General features: G+C 44.0%; 1 protein-coding gene across 1 annotated transcript in view; it reads left to right on the top strand.

Annotated features, from left to right (window-relative positions):
- LOC128880217 (disintegrin and metalloproteinase domain-containing protein 10-like) overlaps window positions 1-27,669 on the top strand; it is a 188,755-nt gene that overhangs the window by 28,167 nt on the left and 132,919 nt on the right. The window contains exon 3 of the mRNA XM_054130046.1: window positions 21,307-21,460. Coding sequence (XP_053986021.1) covers window positions 21,307-21,460 — 154 coding nt within the window. The remainder of the gene's footprint in view (window positions 1-21,306; window positions 21,461-27,669) is intronic.

A 27,669-nucleotide genomic window follows, 5' to 3' on the forward strand; every position in this document is an offset into this window, starting at 1 on the left:
TAAAGGATCCACAATGTATCACAAACATGGCCATGGTATTAGGGGCCATATTAGATAAAGAATCACAATGCATCACAATACGGAATTACAATATTTCACAATGGATGGTCACAATGTTTGGAATCGCATCACAATAAAGGATCCACAATGTATCGCAATTACAAGTCATTAATGACCACTTACAATTTACAACAATTTTAATCTTGACTTGGCGATTTGGAGTTATCCACAGTGACATTAAATCCCAATTTGCAATCCAGGCGTGAACTGGACTGATCATACCTGTTTGACGAAATTGGTGAGACTTGAAATTATCTCCCTTCTGTGTCACCGGAAGCGCATAGCGGAAGGTCTGGCTCAGTCTCGCCTTTCCTTGCCCTTTTCTACTCGCCTGTTATCGTCCCAGCCAGGCCTGCGCAAGAAGTAACGACGAACGATAATATTCCGCGACACGGAAACACCAAACGACTAATAGGGCGTATCGAAACGGAGTTTGCCGTGGTGGCGGGACGCGCGATTGCATATTCACGTGATAATCCAATCAGTAGCTACACGAGAGGAGGGGGATTACTTGGAAGACTGGAAGAGATAAGGCAGCAGTTTCGTGAAAATTCGAATCCCTCACGTCGAAAGAATTGTATGCTGGTGTAAAGTGTAGCCTTGTGAAAAGCCTAACGCATCTAGCCTTTGTAGGGTATCTTAGGTAGTCATCAGAACCGTCACGTACACCGTCAGCTGTGGAGATCTTTGCAAAGTAATTGTTCCAATATTACAATAAATTTTTCCTGTTGCTATCGTAATTTTGTTTCCCCAAAGCTTTTTGCTACATTCCACCCCTTGAGTGGAGGGGGATCACCTATCTTTTTTACCCCTTTGCGCTTTTTCCATCGAACACTATAGGGTGCATTCGTCGCGTGGAGGGAAAACAGCCCCCTTAAGGGCAGCGATCGAAGAGACTTCGTCCGAGGGAAAAATTTCTAGAGGCTCTTAACGAGCTTGGAATGGAACTCCCCGTCTTCGTCTTCGAGTAGTTCCTCGAATATACCCGTGGCCGATGATCGTAACGAGCAACTGGAATTCCCAGGGATCACTGGACGCGCGTCCTTTTCGTTTCAAGAACGGAAACGTAAACTTTGGAGGATAACGATGCTTTCAGGAGCGACCACTATTAAGGAAAATAATTGATCCGATGGGGAGCGGTGGTTCAGCGCTTTAGAGCGAGGAGATCGCTGCACCATGATCGTTTGACACGAAGCTTTTCGTGCGACTGGGAAGCGATCGTTGGAAATTACGATAGCTCGAATAGTTTGTTAGGCAAACGAGACGTTTTAAAGGGGGATGGTACGTCAATGAAGCGAGACTGAAAGCTGAGTTGCATGCCTGAAAGGGGGCATGACTGATGACGGTGTATTTTATTTTAAACCTTACGGGGAACTCATTTCCACCCCTTGTACGTTTTGGCACTTTTTTACGTTTATTGCACTCTTGGCGCCACTGAGTCCCGCGCTGGAAAACGAAAACTGCGCTGTGAATTGTTGCATACGCGAGACGAATACCATTTTTGGCACCAGAAAATTCAAACGGATCCAATAATGGTTCATGTATTATTCTTGCCATACTGGTATCCACTGACATCTACTTGAACTAGTAATTTTTATTTGTCTCTGAAACTAACACCTTTTCGAATTTAAAGGACACCCTATACAAAGAATTTAACACAAACGATGAAACTTAAACGATACTCACTCTTAGAAAAAACAGACACTATCAAAAACAAAACTATTATAAACGAAAATGTACCCTCGGTTTTGTCGTATTCACCCTCCTCATAAAGCAATCGATCAGCATCACAAATGAGTCGATACTAAGTGAATTGGTCTCCATTACAGCCATAATTCAACTAACATATTAGTATGCCTTAGTGGGGTTGAAACAGCCATGGTACACGAGGGGCGTCAGCCTATCAGGGTCAGGAGTTGGTCCCAGTTTCTTAATTCGTTACGAAGTTTCACCGGCGTATTAACGGCGCTGGATTCGATTAAAGGACGCCGCTGGATACACGTCGTGCTATGAGCGTGATTTAATTTAATCAGTACGTAGACGACGACGCCGCGGAGGAGGGGAGACGTCTAAGGGATGCTTTCGCGAGAGGAGACATGTCGAGAACCCTCGGGGTTGGAACGCAAGGACGCTGACAGGGAAATGGGGTTCATAATTGACGGGGGCCACTTCCGATCTCATTATATTCCCCTAATTGGCACCCGCAAGCACGTCATGATATCTCTCCTCGAGCTGAGCACTGGTGCGTCAACATTTCCTACGGGTAAGCCTCTTAGGTGGACTCCGGGATATATTCAACACCGGGTCAGCTTTGTTTCCACGTCTCTAAAGGTTCCGAGCTTGGTACGCTTAATTTGCTTCTTTTTCCTCGAGTGGGTGCCTTAACGCGGTGTTCCAGGATTATCCTAAGCCAGGGTACGTTGAAATTGTTGCTTGGATTTCGAATAATTTCGTCTGTATTCAATTAACGTTGTGGCAAACGCAAGGGTCTGTTGGGTTGTTAATAAGATTAAGACAAAAGTACCGAGAAGATTTGGACTGCGCAAGGATGATGTAGGAAGGTAGGTAGGAACGGTGAATCCTTGCAGATATATGTAGGTTAATCCAACCAGGGTTGGTTTCATGGGAAAGTATTCCTAGGCAATCACAATATAAACTCATGGATCACAAAGCATAATTACAATTGACATCATAGTACATGATCACGATGCATCACAATATAGGATCACAATACATCACATTGATCACAATGCCTGGTGTCACGTCACAATACAAGATCACAAAGTATCGCAAAACAGGATCACAATATTTCGCAATACATGGCCACAATGTCTGGAACTGCATCACAAACAGAATCACAATAATTTGCAATGCATAGTCACAATTTCTACGATCGCATCACAATTTAGGATCATAAAGTATCGCAAAACGGGAACACAATAATTTGTAATGCATGGTCACAATATCTGTGCTTACATCATAATACAGGATCACAATGCATCACGGCAGTTATTTATAATGATTCTATGCAAATCAACAACCCAGAAAGCACGTAGTTTTCGAAAGCAATGCTCTCAAGGGAGAAAAGGTCTTACAATCCTTTGTGAAAATGACTGCATCTTACTGCTGGCAGAATAGAACGGTAAAAGCCTCGTTGAAGCTTCTCCCTCTCAAACGCAAAAGAGATTGCGGATTATCGTGACAGATCTTGATGCTCTCAGGGATCGAGGTGCTGTAGGTAACTCCTTTAGGTATCCAGAGACAATTCCAGTGTTTTGCATAAAGCTGAAGAGGAAACTGGTAGAAATATGGAGGCAGCGTCGCGCTGGTTAAGCGAAGGAAGGATAATGAGGCACTCGATCAAAATTATTAAATAAATAAAAGATATATCATCTCCCCTGTCAGCGAGGAATTATTTAGTAGTGCTCCCGGGACGACAAATAAAATCATACGGTGGATCTCATAAAATATAAATGGCTCTGCCCTGACAGTTCCCGGAGAATATTATAGCATCCGAACATTAAAATATTATTTAATTAAAACACCGACTATACAGATTTATAACTTCCTCGTTGTTTGTAAATTTCCCATTGTTGGAGAGCGATAAAATTCAGTTGTTTACGGGAGATTGTTTGGAACTTTTGACGAGATATTGGCACGTGAATGTGTACCATCGAAATATTTTCGTGAAAAAGGAAATTACAAACAACAGTGCATTGTGTGAATGGTTGTTAGGCTTTAACGAGTGGCGAAGTAGCACTGGAAAGTTTGAAAAGTTATAACGATGATAGCAAATAGTTTGTGTTTTCGTGATTTTAACGAGGCGAAGCCATAGAATGGCCCGTAGGTGGATCGCGAGTTGTCCGTTAATTTTACAAATATTGTTTCAAATTTTCAAGCCCTTTCATCTGACAGTTTAGGCACAATAAATAAATCCTGCAGTACCTTATATCGATTTTTGTAACAAATAACTCTCAATCCGCCACGAATGCACTGAAAAGGACGCTAATTAAATTTTCCTTTGAAAAACAACAAATACCCATACAGAAAATTGTATTCAACTGATTTTTATGTAATTGAATTTTATCGAGCTATTGATTTTAATATTCTACATTAAATACGATAATTCACGAATGATACTAAAAGCTTAGTCAAGTTTTTCTTGTTCTGCAAGCTAATATTTTCAACATGGCAATTTTCTATCTCTCAACTCTTACCGGAGCCTGGTGGATTGATGGAAAATTCGTTCGTCCAATTAAAGAGTTCGATCAAACTTCCTAAGTAGATCGTGACTGACGTTAGCCAGACCAACACAGCCGACCACCGACTACTGCGTTAAAATTCGTTTCTTTTTCCTCCGCATTAATTCCTAAAGCAATCAATCCTCGAGGAAGCTCCACATAAATTTCAATTTCCTCGTCACTCTACACTCCCTCCAATTCCGTGTAAAAATACAGTTACTAAATTGAAGAATCGCAATTACTCCCACCGTCTCGGAAATAGAATGTCGAGGGTGTATAGAGTAGATAAATAATTTAGAGGCTAAAGTCAAGATTAATGACTAATATTTCCAAAAATTCATTTTAGGGTGCAGGACTCCTCTTAAAAACCACCCCTGAAAAATAAAGTTGATCCAACGATAGAGATCAAATAATGGTTGTCCGTTTCATTGAAACTCCCACCAGTTCATTCTTGAGGACGTAAACCACCCCTGAAAGCCTCCCTCACGAAATAACACCCTCTGAAAAACGCCAGCTGTTTAGGAAGCTGATCGAAAGGAGCTCGACAACCTTTCTGATTGTTCGGTTCGATTAAATCGGTGTGATGTGCGTGGGGTTAACGGGAAATGGAGGGGCGGCGAGGGGGCAGCGAGAATTTGCAATTACGTTTCTCTAATTTCTACGGACGCGGCGACATAGACTGGACGCAACCGTTCCGCTTTTATCGCATGAACGGGCCCGCTTATTTATCGATAGCTCGTAAAAGAGAGGCCGGCAAACGGCTCATGAACGAGCCCCCAATAAAACTGGCGAGTTCTCGTGTCCCTTCACCCCCTATCAGCTACCCCGACGATCCTCGAGGCGGATCGTTAGCTCGAAATGTTCAAAGCTCCACCCTTGTAAATTTTGAACATGAATTTTTACGACACACCCCTCCTATCGCAATTGTCGCCAAATATCGGTGCCACGCGACGCAGAGTACCCCTCGCGTGGGGTGATTTTTCATTACGCAGATAGTTCGGCGTGAAGCTTAAACAAATTTTCTTAAAGTTTTAGAAATGGAAAATATACCTTGTTGTTAGGGGTAGACTATGAGATATCACTTTGCACCTTATGTGCACGCTACAGGGGTGAAAACAGGGTGGAGGGTTCCCATCGCTACCCTTAACTTGATTCTTACAGACAATATTTCACTTTTGCCAGCGATGAAATTCCAATCGATGTCAGAAATCCGGAAGCCCTCTGTCCCCGCGATGCAACAGTTCACAGGGTCTATCGTGAACGGCGGTAGTTGGAGCAACAATTAAATACACACGCTCCATCGAATGCTAATTGAAATTTGTACATTGTTATCGGTTTGTCGCGTGGTTGGTCGTTAACCAAGGGTAACGCGCGAAAGCACGCGTTTGATGGGCCGCAAGAGTTGGACACTCGCGCACTGCAAACTCATTGGTGCATTATTTTATTACGCGGCGTAATGCGGGGAAAATTGGCACGGGATTGATGGTGTCTCGCGTTCCTGTCAAACCCAAAATTTACCGGAGTGAGTCAATTCGGGGTTCGTCGTAAATATACATTAACCTGTTTTCCAGTGCATTACTTTTCACTTATCGACCATCCATATGAATGTATCCCGATTGACAGCCACAGTACAGGCGATTGAAACAAACTCTGGAAGCATATTTTTCATTTTAGCAGGGAAAATCGATCGATGTGTCCATTATCGCGTGCCTCGTTGCTCTGGAAAATTCTACTAAAGTGCGATCAATGTAATATCGTCACGATAAACCACTGTATAGACTGCTCTGTCATTTATTTAAATGAATTTATGAGATTTCAGTAGTAATAGTCGGTAACAAGTCAGCCAAACGCAGTTTCTTAAATATAGGACAAGTAAACCCCTTCAGACTTACATAAAAAGGTGATGTTAACATAGGATTTGTAGATGATCCCCGAATTGTTGAAAAATATCAACCCCTCGAGCCGAACGCAAGTAGTGCGAGTCAACGATACGCGAGGCAACGCGGAGGTTCCTTAATCCCCCGTCATCTACCGACTCCGACTCTTTCTCCAAACACAGTACTTTCGAAAAGCATAAAAAAAGTATGCGTCGTATACAGCGCAAAGCCTTCCTGAAAGCGGCGATTGCTTGGCTTGATCCATCCTTGAAAAAAATCGCCTCGAAAGTACCTCGCAACACGTTTGCATTCGTTTCGTCGGTATTTACCTACCGTCCGAGTCCAAGCCCGCTAATTCGACTCGAGGACCGAATATACTTTCGGTTCGAAATGAATCTAATCTCGCTACTAACCCCCACCCCCCACGCCCCTCAGCCATTGGGTTCTTCGAACGACCGATCGTTTTTTTGTTACGCTCGAGCGGAGTAGCGCAGGTTTCGCGTCGCGGACCGTTCGGATTTTCAGACGTCGTAGTCAGAGTAGAAAACTTTGCGGAAATGGAAAAAGTCTTGGAGGAGATTCCATCCCCGTTCCTCCCTCGGTCACGCCGCCCCCGGGAAACGGTGGGGGTTATTCTTGCTTCTCTCCGGCGGACCGGCAAAAAGTCGATACGCCACTGCGGCGGATTTTCAACGACGAGGGGTGACTTTCGCGGAGGGGTCGGATGAGATCGACGGTGCACCGAGTGGATGCTCCAAGTCTTTGTCCGTAACTGGCCCGACTGGGAACAAGCATTTTTCGAAATTAGCAGGTATAAACCTGGGCTAACTCGATCAACTTTTCAACCCTTGAAAAGGTACAAGACTATACAAATTTATTGTGAATTTATGAAGGGAGACAGTCGATAAATAAAATTACCTTTGCAATTTATTTTTAGCCTTCGTTATTATTATTTTATTTCAATAGATTATAAAGCAAGCACTCTGGATATTAATGAAATCAAATATTAATGAACTACCCGATTACTTCTGACTGAACAACTCTAAGAAATAAAGAAACTATGTTAATAGAATCTACATACTGCTGAATAAAAAATGAGAAAATAATGTTAATCAAACCGTATTATAACGTTACGAAGTCATTTGCCTGCTAAAATGGGGATGCTAATGCAACTCTATGACATGTAACGTTGTTACCAATGATATTTAGTTTATGACACAAACACGGAGGACGCCAAACAGGCCGTAATACAAATCAATTCATGCGGTAGGAACTAGCTGTTACATTTGGGTATTTCAGTCAAACCAGGTTGACCAGAAGTTATATTAGAGTGCTGAATGGATGTTGGTCTGATTCCTGTAATTAACGGTGGACATTGAAAAATTGTCTCGATATGAAAATTTTTAAATTGACGTCACAGGTTATCTCAGATAACATACATACATTCATTGACATACATTTTTAAATGAATAATAGCAGTAGCTTACGAAAGGAAATATTTAGTTGGCAAGGTTTTGTAATTCAAACCTCGCCACACGCAAGCTCAATTGCCATAACTTTGAGCCGGTTTCACACTTGGAACATCCCTTACGGTTTTATCCGTGTAAATACGTTAGTGACCAACTTGTACAATCCCCTCAAGGTACACATACATAGGTACACAAACAGCACCCAGCAACTTTTTCTACAAACTTGAACATACTAACAAAGTGCGCGGTCAGGCAGAAGCGCACACTATGAGGGATTTATTTAATTTACTGGCTACGCAAGCCGGAATGCGACTGGCGCTCGTGTCTCTCCTTTGCAAACAGAAATTTGACCTGAACTATGTAAATCCTCGCGTACACGTTTGGATAAAAATTAAACATTGACTCGATGTAACACTTTCCTCCTCAAGGGGTGTGTTTAGTTTGGAAATAATAAAAAGTAAATATTTATAAAATATGATTTGTTTACATAAATCGTAGGATCGTCGGTGCTCTCGAAATTTATTTTTGCAATTCTCTCAAGAATTTATTCAAGCAACCCATCCCTCCTCACCCCGCTTTCCAGCGAACCCACAAAGGGGTTGAAGCGTTTATACGCAATTGGCGCTAATACAAATTTCAGCGCTTGGACTTTTAATTAAACGATCCTGCTTCTACTCCGACTCGACGTCACTCCGCTTTTAATCTGGAAAGGGAGAAAAAGAGTCTCCGCTTTTCACCGTCTCCAAGGGGGTAAATACGTGACCAGCGAAACCGGTGAAAAAAAAGGAAGCCCGATAGATAGGGCGATTGTGGCGCAACGCCGTCGTTATCTCTCGTTTTTTCCGTCGTCGAGAGCTCTCTGTCCCCCCCTTCCCACCTCATTTCCATCTTTTGCTACCCTTATCCGTGACTTGCGAAAAAAGACGGGCAAATGGCTCGGGGGGGGGGGGGGGGGGGTTGAGAAGAATTGACAAGACCAGAGTAGAAGGAAGAGAGATGTCATCCAAGAACAAAGAAAATAGAAAGAAGATCAGTCGAATGGGGTGTCGAAAAATAGCGGGGGTGATTCTATTATTTGGAAAGAAAAGAATTAAAAGTAATTCCTTACTGGCACTCCAGCGATGACGCGTGAAATCTAACTGCGCACGATAACAGAAAAAAAGGGACGAGGTTCGAGAGTGTCGAAGCGCGACAGAAGCGCGGAAGTACGGTAAACAAAACCAAACGGAATAAAAGTAGCAGGAGATGTGAAAGAATTGGAAAGAAAAGAGTTCCGAAAACATTAGAAGAGGCACGAGCAAAGAGAAAGACGTACGGCAAAAGGAACAGAACGCCCGAAAACTGGGGCGGGTTGGAACAAAAGGGGAAAGAAAAGCGCGGAGAGGGTGAAGTTAAACGGAAAAGGGACGCGGGGGTTTGCCCAAGATAAGGAGAGAAAATTAGAAGGAACAGGTTACGAAGAAAGACAGTGACCAGCCCGCCGGGTGAACATTAAAAAAGCTGTGGGATAGAAGAGGGCGAGGGTGAGAGCGGGGTGGCGGAAGTGAGCGCCAGGGGAGGAGAGAAAATTAGGAAGATTGTAGAGGGAAGAAATAAAAGAAAAAAAAGATACGCGTTGGTAAGGCGGGGGGTGGGAAAGTATTGAAAGGAGACAGAGAACGCCGGACGGGGCAGGCTGGGGGAGGGGGCGCAACGAGAGAAAATCGACGCGTTCTGCAAACATCGACGCCGAAAAAGGCGCAACGGCGGTCTGGGCCGCGTGTAATTGCAACGAGTAAGTGACCTACCGAATCGGGGACACGGTACGTGACACACGAAAAATTGGATAATGCGAATTGGCGGTAACGACCGTACCGTACGGGTCGGCGAGGGGGCCGAGGGGGGGAGGGGGGGGACGGACCGAATAAAATTGCGAGCAACGATGTGTACGTGTTCCGTGGCGTACAGGGCAGGTAGGGGGGGAGGGGGGGGGGGGAGTGAGCGACGACGAAAATGGCGCGCCGATTGCGCTGTAATCGCGCGGGGGAAAAACGCCCCTGATAATGTATATCATTGCCGACGCGGACGGGGGCATTATTTTTCGAAATATTTCGTCTCGCATCTGTGCCCCCCCCCCCCCCCCCGCCCCCCTCTCGATCGTATATTCTGCGAATGACACCTCGCGTCACGGGCAAGTGCACCCGGGGAAATTGATAATTCAACCTGTTCCGAACGGAACATTCGCGCGCCAACCAGAACAAGAGCGCCTATCGCGTTGCCACGAACGACTAACCATCGGCTGGCTTGCGATAATCAAGCTCTTCTACCTGTTTGCCCCTGTCTGGACGTGGTCCAACTCGTTCTACTTTGCATGTCGATCGTACAGCTAATTCTACTTCGGTTTCGTAAGAACTCGTTTCACCAGTCGGGATATGCTCGATTTTGTTCCTTTTGTTTGCCTGGCGATGTATTCTACTTGTCTGACCATAGTCGAAGTCGTATCACTTGTCTGACCATTGATGATCGGGTTCTACTTCGTATTGACGAACGTATTTCATTGGTATGTTGAATTGTTCTAGTTTGAGTACATTTTGCGTTGGTCTGACCAAGTACTGACCCTTTCCACTTGTCTAGTGAGACCTAGACTCACACTACTTATCGGATGATATAGTGTCCTCTATGGTCTGACTATCGCCTGACATTACTACTGCCAGTTGTGTGAACTGAATTAGTACTATACTTCACTCTACAATTTAAATTTAATTCTACATTGTAGAAGACCAATTAGAAGACAATTTCCCTTGAAATACGTCCCCAGTTTATAGTTAAACTTTCTTAAGCACTCAACAGAAGCAATCGCTGCATAGAATAAAATTTCGAAAAAGCGCATCCCCCGAGGTGATTCAATCCTCGATACCTCGCCATTGTGAAACTTCCCGCAATTCGTTAATGCTTCCCTCGAAGAAAAAGCTCCAAGGCGATAATCCCAGTTCGAATTCGAGCTCGCAAAGAAACGTTTACCCGTTCGCCGGATTATTGTTCAGCGCACACGAACACCGATCGCGCGCTCGTAGGAGAGCAGCAATTATGGAAAGTTACCGCCCTTTGATCGAGGCGTATCCGTTTACTTTATTGACGAGCTTAAGACGCTAACTTTTCCATTAGGAGATACCAAGCTGAATTTCCCCACAGGGGAATAAATCTTCTTGGTTTAGCCGTTGCCCCGGTTCAACGAGAAACACTTTTAAAAATTGCGTTCAATAATTCAGGCATTCTCCTCCTCTCGGCTGATAAAAAAGTGTTGGGGTGCCAGCGAGGGTGAAGAAGTACTCGGTGTAATTGGGAGGAATTACAATTTTCGTTCGCGAATCGCTGAGAAGTCTAGACAATTGGATCAAGCTTCCATGGTGGAAATCAACACGTTACCGATATTAACAGTGATCAAATAAAAACGTGGGAAATTCGATGGAAATGTTTGCTTGGTTGACTTCTTGTTTCGATTTCCTTTATTTAGGAATTGTTTCGCCATTTATTGGAAACAACCTCTCGTGTTCATAGGGGATGAAATTCCATCGCGCACGGCGGCACAGGATTAATCAAAGTCGCGATGACACGAAACTTATTTACCGATATATTCGGCACAAGTGTAACCCGGAACACCCCCGCGGATACGAAATTCTGATTAAACTATAATTGTTTCCCATCGACGAAAAGTGGGACACAACGAAAACGATGCCATCCTTCGGTCGTATCACCTTCATTCAAAGTGATAAATAGAGCTTTCAGGACCCCTCACTTCGTTTATCGTACCAGTTTCGTTTATGTTAAGTAAAACGTTGCTTTTAAACGGACTGTCTATCGAACGGCTGAACTTTCAAGAGCATACTCTAACTTGGAAACGAAAAAGCTCTCGACGGAAGTTGCGGATAATTATAACAACTTTTTAGCTCGCAAACATGCGCTCCGGCACTCGCATGTGTTCCCCCGTTCACGTAGGGAAGAATTTACAAACTGAGTTGTAGTAATTAACGACGTGTTAAACAAAAACAAAGGACATTACGAACAATTATCTTGAGTATATTATTAATATTTTTAGCTGGACCCCGTAACGAGTACGTGAAACGCACGCGAAAACAGAAGCAACCAGAACGAAAAGCTGGGCAGTTGTTTCCCTGTAAAAAGCGTACTTCCAATGTACACAAAGCTAACTCCACTGTGGCTGACCTGTAACGAGTTATTCTACTGCTCGCAATTCAAGTCTCGTTTCGCCAACAGCGTCCGGCTACAATGAAATTCGACAGTTCAGATTATATAATTGAAACAATCAATTTATTGGTAGCACGATAAATCGATGCTCTTTAGCTCACGGTTGGCAAACAGACAGACGTTACAGTCACTGTGTCGTGTAAACAATTCCCTCTGCGATCGTAATTTGCCAGTTACCGATATCTCAGCCAGCGTTTGTAAATAATATTGAGAAATTAATTTTTTTTCAAGGGACGTATTTCATAGTAACTTTTAATTTTACGTAATGCAGTTACTGCTTTATTTGTCGAAGGGTTAGAGTTATTTTTATTTGTTTCGCGTGGAGTACGGTACAGGCATTTTTCATTCTATCCGAACAGTGTATCATGAATGAATGAATGGATCTCAATCGAAGTAGCGAGTCCCACCTAAGAATTTAAAGTGAGCGTCAGCACGCTATATCGTGGCGATATAGCGCGAAATTACCTCTGCCCTGTTAAATTAAATATAACACAACAATGAGAGCCAGAGGAACGGAATAAAGATGTCTTAATTACTTCAGCAATAAAGGAGCAATAAAGAAAATGAATGGCCGCTGGTTTATAGGTGTAAGAGATTTATAACGACATAGAGAAACAAATGGGGCGATAAATAACGTACGGTACATTAATGAAACATTGCAGTTTGAATCGCATTTTAGACGATTTGTTTGTTAGTCGGATACAATTGTTAGGTCTTGGAGGCCACATTTGAATAAAAAGGAATTTAATAATAAAGTATGCATTCCTGGATCAGTGTAATGCACAGAATGTATTCGTGAGCTCGTGTAGTTTCCTATAATCGTTCTACGAAGCCTGGGGGAAGGTAAACGTGCTTCATTTGTTCGCTTGTAATGAAAGGTGTTCATGTCTGACCATAATTCAACTCAATTTATTTCATCCGTTGATCGTGGCCCTCATTCTACTTGTCAATCCATCGCCATTTCACTCTACTTGCCTGACTCATTCCACTTGTCCGACCAGTGACAGGCCCACTCCACTAGTCTGATCAATTACAGGCGCATTCTATTTATCTGGCTGTTATCGACAAATTCTACTCATCTGGCACCGGTTTGATAAATTTTACTAATCCATCACATTCTACTGTTTTGATTTTGCACCTAGAATTTATGCAATGTTCCTGGTTTGATAATATACAGTCCTATTCCACTTTGCTGGCCATGTCTGACTCTCTCCCTACTTTTCCACTGCCACCAGGGTAAACTGTCATTCCATACTGGACTAGGATCACCGAAAGCTCGATACTCCCTACTTCATATCCTTCTATAAACTCTTCATTCAGCTTTAGAACTCATTCTAAAAGATAAATCTCCTTTTGATAGCAACATCGTCCCCGAACCGGCGTTCGCGTGGTTGTACACGTGTCTCCATTCGCTCGGGTCCCACACAAGGGCAGGAAACGCGTCAAATATCGATGTTATGTCCTGCGAACGACAGAGCTGCGCGAGACACGCGCGGTCCCGCGAGTATTCGATCGTCTCGACGCTGCCTCGAGCGCAATATCTGCAACGGAGCTGTTCGCGTGGAGTTTCGCGGACGAAAGGACGAGGCAAAGACGTTCGACGCTTTTCTCTTTAAGAGTAGGGGGCGCGAGGGGTGGAAAATGGTAACTAATTGCTAGAAATTCTGCCGCGGTGTTACCAGTTCGCCGCGCTGGCACACGGGAAGTTCATTACGCGCTTCCGACGATTCCTTTTCTCGTCCCGCTTCTCGCAACTCCCATCTCCTCGTCCGCCAGATTTAATTCGCCATCATCACTCGGGGGGTGGGTTTTAACTCATTATTTCCTGGCGACAAGGGGAGCTGGTGGCGCGACAACACGACTGTTATTGCGGAAATAGGTGTACAATCTTCCGAAAAGCGTGCAAGAGAGCCGAAGTGGAGGAACAATTTTGTCGAGGTTTGGTAGATTGGTGAAAGGACAGACAATGTTTATAATTCAGTGGTCAGTTCAGTTAGGCAATGAGAAATATAAATTGTCACTGAGTTGTGGAGTGTTTATTAAAATAGTGTTATTTAAAGTGGAATAGTGAGTGGGAGAATCATGGTCAAATAGTCGAGTGGAATGGGACTACATCGAGTCAGACATACAGGGTGGCCCAAAAGTCGGGGAGGAGCCGGAAATGGGGGGTAGCTGAGACGATTCTGAACAACAATTTCCTTTGCAAAAATGTCGGATGGGGCTTCGTTAAGGAGATATTAAGCGAAAACCCCGACCAATCAGAGCGCGCGTAGACCGTTCGAGCGGCCGCGGTAGCGAAGGCTACGCGCTAGGTCGATGCTTCGATGCACGTCGAGTCACTTGTTCGCGTACAAGCGCGGCCGTCGGCGCGTAGCGTTCGCTACCGCGGCCGCTCGAACGGTCTACGCGCGCTCTGATTGGTCGGGGTTTTCGCTTAATATCTCCTTAACGAAGCCCCATCCGACATTTTTGCAAAGGAAATTGTTGTTCAGAATCGTCTCAGCTACCCTCCATTTCCGGCTCCTCCCCGACTTTTGGGCCACCCTGTATAGTGGGCCTTTATTAAGAATTCTATTTGACACTGTTCCTCGCGTATATAGGGTATAATCTATGGATATTTTTGCACTTTCCTGCGAGGAAAGACATTTTCTGCTAATGTAAAAAAAATATAAAAGAGAAAAGAAAAATTAGAATTGGAAATGATCACTATACTTATAAACCATCGTGTATCGGAGTAAGGGTAGAACGAGGGTGACATAGTTCTCTTTTCCCCGTTAGTCACAACGCCTCGATAATAATCAGCACATAGCACGTCGTGTGGTGCGCTTGTTAAGGGCGGGAGTTGTAAAAACGGCAGCTCGGTTTTTGCGAGATTTAATTCCACCTTGTACGAGGATTACGAGACGCTGAATGAACCCGTACCAGTGGTTAATTTAATTCGTCACGCGCCACCCTCGGCGCGCGGCTTTTTTATCCTCTGACTAGACCAGCCTGTCGTTTTTTCGAGCTAACGGTGCTGAACTTTCTCGTCAAATATTGAAACTCGCAGAAACACTTACTCGGAACGGCCCCGCTGCTTCTTGAGTCTTCTCACAATTCGCGTCGCACTTGCCACGGAAGTTTCTCTGAAAATTTGCAAATTTTTGTCTCATTCCTTCGCGGAAAAACTCAGTGTTTCCACATACCACTATTTCCACGCGCGGATTCATCACTTTCTTTTTTAGTGCTCGAGTGCGTTAACCCTCTATTGATATTGTTTTCGAGCAACAGACTTTTACTAATCGATGACAAAGGGAGATCTAAATCAATGGACTCAATTGATTAATTTTTATAAAAACAAGACACGTAAACTGGAGGTCTTTATTTATATTAATCCTTTAATGAAATTGTTATTTGGGTCTCAGGTACAGAGGAAAACAATTGCGATACAGTCAAACGGATCCTGTGGTAGAGCTCAAGACTCTTTCCTCACGTTTCCTCGCTGGACTCGATCGCAATCGAAGATAGAAGTGACGAGACGAGCCCCCGTTGCTCGAGTCCTGTAAATCTCGTTCGATAGCGGCATCGAACAAACGATTCCCTCGCTTCAGGACGCAACCTATTCCCATTACAAATAAATGATCAGCCAGTTCCAGGCGGCTCACTCGGCTTCGTGCACGTTCGAACCTCCGTTAAATATTTGATCGGTCCCCGAAGTTCTGGTCAACCGTTCGCGCGAAAGTGCACCACGTTTCTCGTAACGAAAAAAGGATAACCGTCGGCGCTTTTTCGCCCCTGCAGCGCTGCTATCCATTTAGCACGGCGTTAATTCAGAATTCATGAAACACGTGACGGGAGATCAGGATTCCATTTCCCTTCGGCCTCCCTTTTAGCCCCACGCTACCAATCTCTACGTTTCGCCTCGCCATCTTCGCACACCCCCACCCTTCGTGCACCACCTGTCAGGGCATCATCGTTTTCGTGCGACACGATCCTATCTGGATATTAGAGGCGGGTGAATATAACAATTGATAAGGTATTTCTTGCAGAAAGGGGTGGTTCAGTATATTTTTTATTGTAACTTTGATTCACTGTTGTAGATGCCAGAATTAAAAATAAATAAAGAATTTTACTCTGCCTTATCGAGTCAATACTCTATCTTACCGATGATATTCTACCTTATCGAGTGAGTACTCTACTTGAAAACTTACATTTGAATGGTTTGCCTTGGATTAAGGAGTATTTTAAATTCGTTCATCTTTATTTCCAACGTTTCCTTCAAAGTTATTTACATATGCTCTGATTCTACGTATTTCTATAAGAATTAAGTTAAACCCCTATGTGTTAAATTTATTCCACGTTACTCGCGTTTATTCGCGTTGGATAATTTAAGAATAGTGAGTCGATTAGAGGAGACAGGAGTTCCAAATCCAGATGAGACTCCATTAGATAGATTGAAAGTTTCATTCGTCACGGATATTTCGCCGGGCCTTCCACGAAGCACCTCCAGCGAAGGGTATTAATTCACGTTCAATCAATTCTACGCTAACATGCCACGTTTGAAATTCCGGAACTGTTACTCTGTACTTATCAATTAGAGAGGATATATTTGCTATCTTTATATCGGTCTTCGATGGTTCCACAATCGTGAAGTTAATTAAAGAATGTAATATGACGTCGTGGAAATCCTGGTGTCCTGAAATACAACACCAGCCGCAGTTCAATAATAGCATTTTGAATATCGTTGAAAGTAATTATACCAGTTTCCTTGCACCAAGAGTAATTCATTCAATTATGAACAGCTGGGACTCGTAAGCTTCGTTCCCAAGAAAATCGCGCCCGGAGCACGTCTTAGTTTCCATACACGAATTTCCACCCCCATTTGTCACGCGTCTCGCAAGGCTACTTATTTGTACACGGCCGGGTGTTCATATCCCGCGACGATAGAACGCAACTGCGCCCCGAATTTACCAGTCTGAGAATGATCGATCCTCGAAGGGGGTCAGCTTGCTTCGACGAGGCATTAGTCCTCGCGCTGCGTTTCCGCTACACCTACACCCCGCACCACCCTCCCGCGCCCCTTGGCTCGACGAGCCGATCGTACGTTGGTAACTGCTTTGTTGCACGATCAGGTCGTTGCCAAGCGTCTCTGCGGAGCGCTCTTTGGCGAAATCGACTGGCGCCGGGGTCCGATATTACTTCGTCGGAAAAGTAATTTACGACGTCGTTCGGATTTCATCTGGATGGTCTTCGAAATCGAACGATTCATGAAGCGAGATAAAAGCCGATCCCGTTTCCCTATACACAGTTTTTCACCGTCAGACCGTCCCGCCGGGCTGTCAGTTCGCTGCTTTATGCGCCGCTTTTTACCGTCCCGAGACAGGGTCGCGCGAGCTCCGTTCCGAGCACGGTGGAAATGGGAGTTTCGGTGGATCCGATGCGGCCTGGGCCAAGTTGGAGCGATGTAATTGGGTTTGAAGCGAAAGACGGGAGAACTTTGGGAGACAGTTGCGCGTGACGAGACAAAGAGGCAAGTTTAAAGCTGCCGTTGAAAGCAGTTTACACGCGGGTTGCGCTGTTAAATGGTCCGGGTCTCTGGTCGTACCAAGATTTCTGGTTGCATCGTCAGGCGCTGCGAAAGCTCACTGTCGAGGCGACGAAAGCAACATTCCATAATCCTGAATCGCTAACAATTCGCGAGATGCGACAAAACAACTTCGAACACCATCAAACGCTTTGTTTGCACAGCTCTTGGTCAGAAACTAATCGGAGATGGATTGAACGATAATTTCGCGATGTCTCAACTGAATCCAGAGATAATTTAGATCTAGATTGTACAAACCATTCCCAACTTAATCTAACTCTCAGCATTGTGAATCGATTAGATTCATGGCGTTGATTTAATCTAATGGAATCCAAGTCGTTTTTAGTCTATTACCTTCTCGTTGATGTAAAGTACTCAAACGATAAGACAGATCGTTTTGTAGACAATGTAGAACACTTAACGTTAAAACAAGTCGCTCAGTTGATACTGTAGAACACTCTGTTGGTAATTGCTTCGTACAAATAGAGTTCTACATTGCCGGCAGTGTACACTGAAATACCGATAGTACTCTACCTTATCACATTTTTACTCTAGCTTAACTAAAGTCTTCTCAAAACTACTTCATTCCACACTCCTAACTTGAAACAGCATGCACTGTTTTGTTATGTCCTTTTCGAGCACTCGAAACTCCGTTTAAAATCCTCTCTACAGCAATTCCTCAATGCAAAGTGTCGCTAGAATCGGATCAGATAACCGTTGGACGCGTCACTCAATGGTGCGCGCGATATCCCCCCGGAAATTTCGGATAAATCTGTCGGCGTGCGAGTCATCGCGGGGGCGTGATATCTGCGAGTGCACGCGCCAACGATATTCGGCATATCTATTCCCCGCTCGAACGCGAAGTGCCTATCGAGGCGATTTTTTTCCTACCCACGTGAACGCTCGCGATTCTGGCCGGGCTCTGTCATAATTGCATTTACCGATTGACGCGGCTCGCAGGGCGCTAGTATCGCGACGCTTCGTTGGCGCTGGATCGTCATTAATGGGATTTCACCGGACACTGCTACGCCCGATTCGAAAACAATAACGGGTTACGGTTACTGTAATGGGTAACGATAACGGGCGAAAAAACATCAACTACCAATTTTTGCCGCGATCGCCGCTGGCCGCATCGATACATAGGACGACTCTCTGTTCGTAGAAATTGGGACGATGGCTCGGCAAATGGTTTGTGTTTATTGCTAATAGAGAACATTCAGTGCGACGCCAGTTTCGATAAAAAAAAGTACACAGAAAATTACGGGAAACGTATTTTCGGTGAGCTATGGTGACGATGGTTTAAAAGGTGAAACTGCCTTCTAAAAATAGACACTGATTCGAGTTTAGGAATTGTACTAAAAGGATAAAAATATTTTCTTTAGTTCATGCATTCATATTGCATATAGTTGTATCGAAATCCGAAACTCGAAATATTGAGGATGAGAGAAGGAAAAATCAATCCTGAAAGGAGTAACGCCCCGTACTGGGTCAGACCTGATTGAACAAAAATTGTTTCACCCGTGCTCCGTTTTTCTACTTTACGCGACAATACAGGTTCGCGCGTGTTTCTTAGCCCCCGATACGGCAACCGACAGCGAAATATGAAGTCTCGAGTGTTGGTGGTGACTTTTCAAACGGGTCTCGATACGTCCAATCGACAACGCCCTTGTTTATCGCGGGGGATGCAATTTCCACCCCCGTGTTGTCGCTCTCGACGGTCTTATTTCGCGAATTTCATCAAATTCTGACGTAAGTTACAATGAACTCTATACAGCCCACCCAGGTGGAAGCGATTGGAAGTTCGAAAGGGGGAAGTGCACCCGGATGAGAAATCGACTTCCCCACCATTCGTGCTTGCGTGACAAATATTTGAAGATCGGTAGTTCTCGGGTATTTCCGTGTCGGGGCGCGGGAACAACGCGCTGCAAGTGACAGGGTGCAGTTACTCCCGTCAAATGTTTACGCAGCGGATAGTTTAATAACCCCAGAGCGACGGGGTAACGCGCAACCGATGGAAATATTTTTCAGCCCTTTGTCTTCCATTCGCTTTGTGCAAACTTAATTCCACGATGCTGCCACGCGAACAATTTTCCCTTTTTCCTTTCGTGAAAAACGCTTGATACCCCGTAAGCAACGATTATGGCATTCTACATCCCCTTAACCCCTTCAAGATAAACGTGAATGCTCGCCCAACAGCGACGTAAGAAATTGCGTGGTCGCTTCGATCGTTAAGTTCCCGATAATCGCGTATCGTGGCATCGTCCGTGCTAAACTATACTATGTAATAGTTAGCGAGCTCAAACTTCCGCCATACGGTGCGGCAAATTATTCGAATTCCGTCTGGCAGCCTACCATCGATCGGCCATGGTTACCGAAAATTAGAAATTACCGTCTATCGACGACTAGAAGGAGCAACAGCTGCGAACACCGATATTGAATCACTGTAGGGGCTCGAACGAGGTTAGGTAGACGGTATTTTCCCCAAGCATCCCTGAATTAATAACGGGGAGCTGCTGCAACAATTCTTGCGGGGTCGATATTGTCGAATCGAAAAGAAATTGAGAGGAATTTTAAAGTCGACCGGTTCCCGAATAAATCGTATTAATTTTTGCGTGGAAACGGGAAGACGTTTCCATCCAATTTTCGCAAGGAAAATGTCGGTGAAATAAGTCACCGACTTTCCTCTCGAACCGTCTGGGAGGCATTGAAAAGCGGAACGATAATATCTGGAGCCTTGAAAGCTCGAGGGGTTGAAATCGTTATGGCGTTGCGTGCGGTAAATAGATAAATGCCGACTTGAAGTGCATGAAACGCCACGACGAAGGCAGATAGGGCGCGCCGAATCGTGAAAATGTATTACCTCGGAAATAATTTGCATTTAGATCCCTCGATAGCTCAACAGAGTGCGCGCTCTGGCATGTCTCGAGGCGGTTTTTAAAATTCTGGTGCTAAGCGACTTTGCACCAGTTCACCGTTAATATTGTACATAATATACTTTTGCAGATTTAATTAGGGGAATAACACTGTTCAAGTTGAGAATTATCGAGTTCGTACTGTAAAAGTAGTGGGAACTCCTCTTGAATGTAGGGGTTTAAGTTTTGACTGATGAATCGTTGACTCGTACTACTTACCTAAATTTGTATTCAACGTGTATCAGTTATGCGACGATTGTGAACTGTTTCGGAAGAATAATTACCTTTTCTGTAGCGAAACATAACGTATACGTGCTTTGAAAGATAAGATATTTCTTCGAGTGCTCAATCATTGACTCGTACTACTTCTATCAGCACTGATGCTAATCCACGATTACCCGGGAGTGACGAACAAGCCTAACGCCTTTTTCATGACAGGTTGTCATTGTTTAACGAAAACAAAATGTATGAAAACTCCAAGCATAGGAAAATGGATTCCAGTTCGATAATTATTGACTCATACTACTTATTTCCGTATTGGCATTTACATTCCACCACTGTGGGACGACTATGAACCTTTTCAGGTCATGAACTACCTTTTCCAGAGTGAAAGATACCATATTCCTTGAAAGGTGAAACATTATTTCTTTGATTATTCAATGGTTGACTCTCGCTACTTCCTTCAACATTGCTTTTCAGTCACGACAAACCAAAATCGATGTACCCAATCTAAGACTCTTCAGATCGAAGATTCTCCACTTTCAAAGTAAACCAATACTCGCATATCCTTCGAAAATTAAAATATTTATTCTGTACCTACAAATCGTTGATCCATACTACTGGTTCTACCACTAATCGTCACGTATTAATCAAAATAGACGTCGCACAATCAAACAGGGATGTTTTAATCTAACATATAATTTTTCCTTGTGCTTTCAGCGATTACACAGGGATCCTACATCAGGTATTACACAGCCGCTTGGTACGATACCGTAGCACTGAGAGAACATCGTATCAGAAGTCGTCGTGACACTTCGGCTTCCGGGCATCCGGGGGACACGACGTTGAATCTACGCCTTCATGCTCTCGACAGGTTCGTAAAACCACGTATTCTTGGTGGAAATGGAAAGGAAAAGAAGGGTGGAAATGGAGTAAAGGGGCGTGGGGGCGAAGGAGGACGATCGTAGTAGAGCTTTGTCGAGAAAATTTCTACTTTCTCGCGCCAGTCAAAGGCTGAATAATCATTCGATGAACGGTAGTTTTTCGCCGAGTTACAACAGAGGAATATAAATTTTCATTCCGCGTCGACGTCAACTGACAACCATTTTCCGCGACGTACAAATGCTCCCGATGAAAAATAAACGCGAACCAGGCCGTGAGTACGACCAAAAATTGCGGCTGGAACGTTAGCATGCTCGACGTGGCATAGTTCGTTTTGGGGGGTAAAAATGAACGGGCGTGGTTTAGCAGCCGCGCCTAATAATTCATTTACCATGATAATTATTTCATTCAACGTTCGCTGTTGGTGGCAGCCTTGCGAGTTTTCGCGAGGCTGTACAACGCTTTGCACCCCTGGTGATTTTATATGTTCTCTCGACATAATGCAAAACAACGAGTACCTTCGCTCGCGCGCGTCTGCGAAACGGGTAATTATTTTATGCGCGCGGAAAGAGGTTTCTCTCGAGAGCGCAAGTTCTGGAAGAACTTCCAAGACAAAGAAGCCAAATCATCTCGTCTCAACCGGGGTCCGTTTTATTATATTTCTGCCGTTTGGCGTCGAGCATAATTTAACGCTTGAGTAGTTTAGACGGGCCTCGAGTGGAAGTGTCTAAAATAAGTCAGACACATCGGGACGTTCAAAAGGAAAATCGTCGGAAACTAGAGGTGGCGTTTCGTTGCGAATACACTGTGTTATGCGTTTGAAGTTAAGTGCACTTTGATGCATCGTCAGTCAAAACGATTTACAGTAGACGTATCCGAAATAAATCAGCCATCGGTGACAATGTGGAAATACTCAGAAGTTTTAATATCTAGCAACGGTATTTAATCGTGAAGTGAATATGTAGATCTTAAATTAGAGTTTCATTCAGCAGTTTCGACAGAAATACCTGAATAATATCGAGCATCATGCATAATTTCGTATTTCGATATTTTGTTTCGCGTTGATTCGCAGAATTGGAATTGCCACCGTTATGAGACCAGAAAGGATGAATGGGAAACTTAAAATAAGAATTCTATTACCAATACATTATGACGTATAGTTAATTTGACGTAGAGAATATGACGTAGAGAATAAATCGAGCGAGGTTATGGAAGGTAAAATATAATACAGGCGACGAATAAATAAAACCGTAAATGAATAGATGATGGAACAATTTCAAGCGGATATAAAAAATATAAAGTTTCTAAAAATTCCTGTTTTCTTCAAATCTGAATAAAGCTATTAGGATCAGAGATACCACCACTTGGAAATTCCGCTAGCGTGTTACGAGGACGATTATACTTTTCATGTAGATTAACATATTTTTATGAAAATTTGCACTAAAAAAAAAAAACTGTTCAAAGTATGAGATTTTAAGTTGTGCAAGGTACGTTTAAATACGAATTTTAATGCCCCCAGAAAAAAATTCTCAAACTCCAGCATTTTTTCTGCCAAAAAGTTGTTGTTGCCTTTAAGTGCGACAGTTGCCAAACAACTCCCTTGCAGTTGGCATACGCATGTTTCCTCTATCCCCTCGTGCCGTCTCGACACGTGGAACGATCGTCAGTCTCATGTGACATTGGCCCGACATGGTGGCCATACGCCTCGTTGAGCATCGCGATACGCCGTCACTGTGTTGTCACTGCCATCGACACGAGCCTCCTAAATCTTCGCGTTACACTCAAAAGCACAGCCAGGTCTGTTTCAGTGTCGCTGAACCGTTTCCTCTAATTGTCCTGGCCAACCCTTTTCTGTACGCCGATCATCCCCCTTGTTCCTTCTTTTTCCCTAGAATACATTGGAAGTGCAATATTTATTACAAAAGTTAACGAAAGTTAGAGCTAGAGATATTTGTTGAGTTACAGGTCTCGCAAAAGCTGACTCAAATGGCTGACTTAATATAATCAGGAACTACTGCCAGGACTGATTTTTCATTCTCCGAACAACACATTACGTATGCGATTTTATTAAAATTAAGGAGGGTATGTCTATTTAGTAGTCACTATAGTTTAACCTTGTATTTTTTCATTTTTGAGCCTGTCCCAAATTCGTTTATGCGTGTTACATTTATCACCCTCTCAATATTACACTTCGTCACACCAACTACCCTATGTAGACTTCATTTCCCTGGATTCTATTTTTTTTGCTGCTCAACTCCATCCACCCTCTCTCGAGTCGCAGAACTTATCGCACCTTTAATTTATCAACTCTTCCTCCAACATAGTCTATTCTCTCAGCCACTTTCCACTCCCCCTATCGCGTAGCTACTTTTCCTTTCCTTCCTGTTTCTTCGATTTCCCCATCAACCCCCCGTTCTCCATCAAACTTCGCACCGCCTCGTTTTTGCCCTCTTCCCAACCCCCAACTCTTGTTTTTTGGCCTGACAGTTTCCCTCTTTGCTCCAGTTTTCCCGCACCCCCGTCACCTCCTCGTTGCTGCATCCGCCTCGCATTTGGTCGATACGAGGCAGTCGCGATTCGAGTCGCAGCCACCTGGCTCGAGTGCGTCGTCGGAGAGGGTTGCTGCTCCCTTTGTGCGAGCACGTTCTCGATTGGATCCGTCGCGAAAAGTCGACTCACCCTTTGCCCACCGTTCCGAAAAACCGAGAAAATCGCGTGCAAGTTCGAGAGACTTATCGCTGCCAAAATACCACCGCCCGGTTCTTTATATCCCCGAGAAGGTGGGGGGGGGGCGCGGCCCCACGCAGCCGGTTCCCGAGCACTAAATTTTCCGTTGAAATACGAACGCCCGGAATGGAAGAGCGAAAAAATACTGGCGGAAGAAAGTGGCGGTGAAATTTATAAATGCGTGCTTCGGTCACGATTGCCGCGGGGGTGGGTTCTGGTGTAAGGGTTTGCACGGATGTACGACGGACGCGTGGGTTGCGGTCAATTTATTATAGAATCCGTTGAGAGGGACTGAGAGTCTCGAGGGGATGGTTTTTGCGGGTAGCTTATATAATACTTTCATTTTCAGAGTTTTAACCACGTGACTAGATGAATAGTCACCTGGACATTTTGCAGTATCTCTACTGAGAATAACGAATACCTTTGATTAAAATTAATATTTATTAGCATTCCTTTTATTTATTTCACTGTTTGGAAAATCAATTATGGAATTGTTTATAAAATTAGGTATGGAATTAATAATCGAGCTCGAATATAAGTAGTAAAGTTAGCCTTGGTCTTTGACCACAAAATGTACTTCGATGTAACCATGTTTTATTTGAATACGGTTCCACTCGGTTCATCAAACTTCTTCCACGACGTTTACCAGTTGAAGAAAAGACAAACCGAAAGTTCTGGCGAACCTTTCCGGCTACAGACGATAAAACTTCGTTTTTATTGTCTGATTCGGTTATAGAGGCCGATGGCGGGGCAGCTTTACGACAGACGGAGTATCAAACTCGAGGGAAAACAACTGAAATTCCTCCGCTCCCTCGATAAAGCTAAGTAGCGGATAAATTCAGGGATACCGTGACCCCGTATTTCTATCCACTGTCGTACCAGCCCTCAAACACATCTCAAAACGGTGACACGTGTATTACATCCTGGTATAAACTTACAAACGAAAATAGAAGTCTTTTAGAATCCGGAAGAGTCACGAAATTTGGTCGTTTTTTAATTTATTCACACCACTGCCAATTTTTCATTTCATTTCCAATACCAATACAGCAACGAGTCTCAAAAAATTTAACGGATAGCGCACAGTTTACTCTCGAAGCGTGGCGACTTTATCGCCCGAAAGAGGGTGAAATATAGTCCAAAACAGCCACCACCCTTAAAAAGAACATTCCGAAGCGGAAACAGCAATTCACGAATGGTTCGAATGGTCCTCGTCCAATTTCTCAGTGACATTTTCCGCAACCCAGTATGGAATTTGAAATGATCTCACGAAAGAACCACCCTCTGCCAGCGAGGGTAGGAAGTTCACCGTGTCCAACCATTGAGCACCCCATTTTGATTTTATCCTCGTAATTAAAAAACGGTCGACAAGAGGTATAAAAGGGGATTATCCGACGAGAAAGGCAGGGTGCAAGAACAAGGGAAAAAGCATCCCCTTTTGCGATTAAACCGCCCTTAAATGGTGTAGTTAAAGCCGATCGTCATCGCTGGGATAACGATATTGCGATGGAGACGGATCAGTTAATATTATTCGTCGGTAATGTTCCGACCCTCCTCTCCTGGAAATCGTATTTCCCGCGCAACCCTACCGGCAGGGGTGCAATTAAAATCGGCGACGCGTTCGTTGCATCGCGTCGCTGCGTCGCGTTCCGATTTTCTTTCATTACAGGCGGGCACGATTTAATTGGATTGTTCGTTAATGAGTTCCTTGAGCGATAATCGGCCGAACTGTTGCGAATAAACCGGCGCCGCGCTTCCAATTAACCTTAATATCGGCACTTATTGCGCACGGGGGCCGATTACCGTCCTTTAATTATAGAAATTCGGACGTGCCGATCGGCGAAAGGGCACACACGACGCGGCCGGAGGAATCAATTCGAAATCGATTCGAACGGGACAAATAGGGTAGTCACCTTCTGCCAGGGGATGCACGTGTCTCTCTACAAACTTTCTGTAATGATTTGCTGGCCATTAACCCCTTGTCACGCCTGCATCCAGGGAGCAGTACTTTTTTAATGCACAATACTCCGTTTTGTTGCACATGGTGAAATTGGTAAACAATTTGTTTTGCTAAGTGAACTTCAAATTAACTTTAGAGTTAGTTGAGCATAATGACGGCGAATATGTTTTTTAATAATAGAATGTGTAAATTGGTGCGGGAGTATTAATTTATATTTTATGGCGAATGTCTGACTATTTCCGTACTTTTCTACTTATTTCAGAAGCCAAGTAGAACAACTCCGATTGCGGAGGATGGAATAAACTTCTGCGAAAGCACAAAAACGAAAAGGAATGTTTGTTAATTAAGCTAAGAATACTACCAGCGAGTATCCTTTTACCCCAAGAAAATCGTCTAGAAATTAAAATTCAACTACTAATTAAAACGCCCTCGATCGATACCTGCTGCCTCACTGTTATGCCACTTTTTCCAGTGGCAAAAAGAAATTGGGTTACAAGGGGGTTGAATAAATCTTCATTTTTTCCAAGAAATTGCAGTCTCGCCAAAGTAACGAGAACAGAACCAACAAAAAAAAAAAAAAAAAATGAAAATGTTGTTGGCAAGAGGAAATTTATCTTAATTACCACATGGTCGTCACCTTCTGGAACGGTGGAGAAACGAACGCGTCCGAGAGCATTAATCAGTTACGAAACGTCGCTCGCAGGACGATAAACTGGCAATAAGGTGGGCAAGAAGTGCCCTTCGCACGACCCCGCTGTCCCTCTCCCGTCTCTGTTCCGTGCGCGTTAAGGTGTCCCTTACGCGGATGTATATTACCGAGGGAACGAGGTTGTTTGAGGGTGGAGCGCATTACCCTTGCAACTAATCCCATTTCTCAATGGTACATGCATCACTCACCGCTCCTGACTAATCGTCCTCTCGAGGAGCCGGGTGTTGCTCTCACGTAAATTGAGCAATAACGTGGTAACGCACAGGTCCGACGATAATTTTCACGGCAGCGATACAGCACCCGTGACTAGGAATTTCCGTAAGTATTCGCGTTTCATCGAGCACCCTTCTGTCTGGCCCTCTAAACTATGTAGCTTTCGGCGATCGTTTCGGAGATGATTATGCATGCTCGGTCAAAATTTACGTTGCTGAATTTCTAGGGCCATTCGACTTTTAGGAGGGTAGGTCCTAAACAGTGATGACACTCCCGGTGAAGAGCTGTCGAGAAGTCCCTATACAGAGAGCGATTCAAAAGTGGTGTCACGAAATTTAGAGACAGAAAATATAATTTAGAATTTAGGAAATATTGGAGGAACATTATTACTTGTGTAAGATAAGTTATTTGAAACTGGTTGTACAGTAGGATTCAAAAATAATGTCAGCACGTTAAAATTAATGATCAGTTACGTTAAATGTTGATACAGATTAATATATACGTTTCTAATTAGGTAGAATTTATTTGGAACGTATTATGCAGGGCGATGCACAACTGACACTTCCCTTGGATCGCCCTGTAGATTCTCGCGACC

Source organism: Hylaeus volcanicus, chromosome 7 (genome assembly GCF_026283585.1).
Source record: "Hylaeus volcanicus isolate JK05 chromosome 7, UHH_iyHylVolc1.0_haploid, whole genome shotgun sequence".
Taxonomy (NCBI): Eukaryota; Metazoa; Arthropoda; class Insecta; order Hymenoptera; family Colletidae; genus Hylaeus; species Hylaeus volcanicus.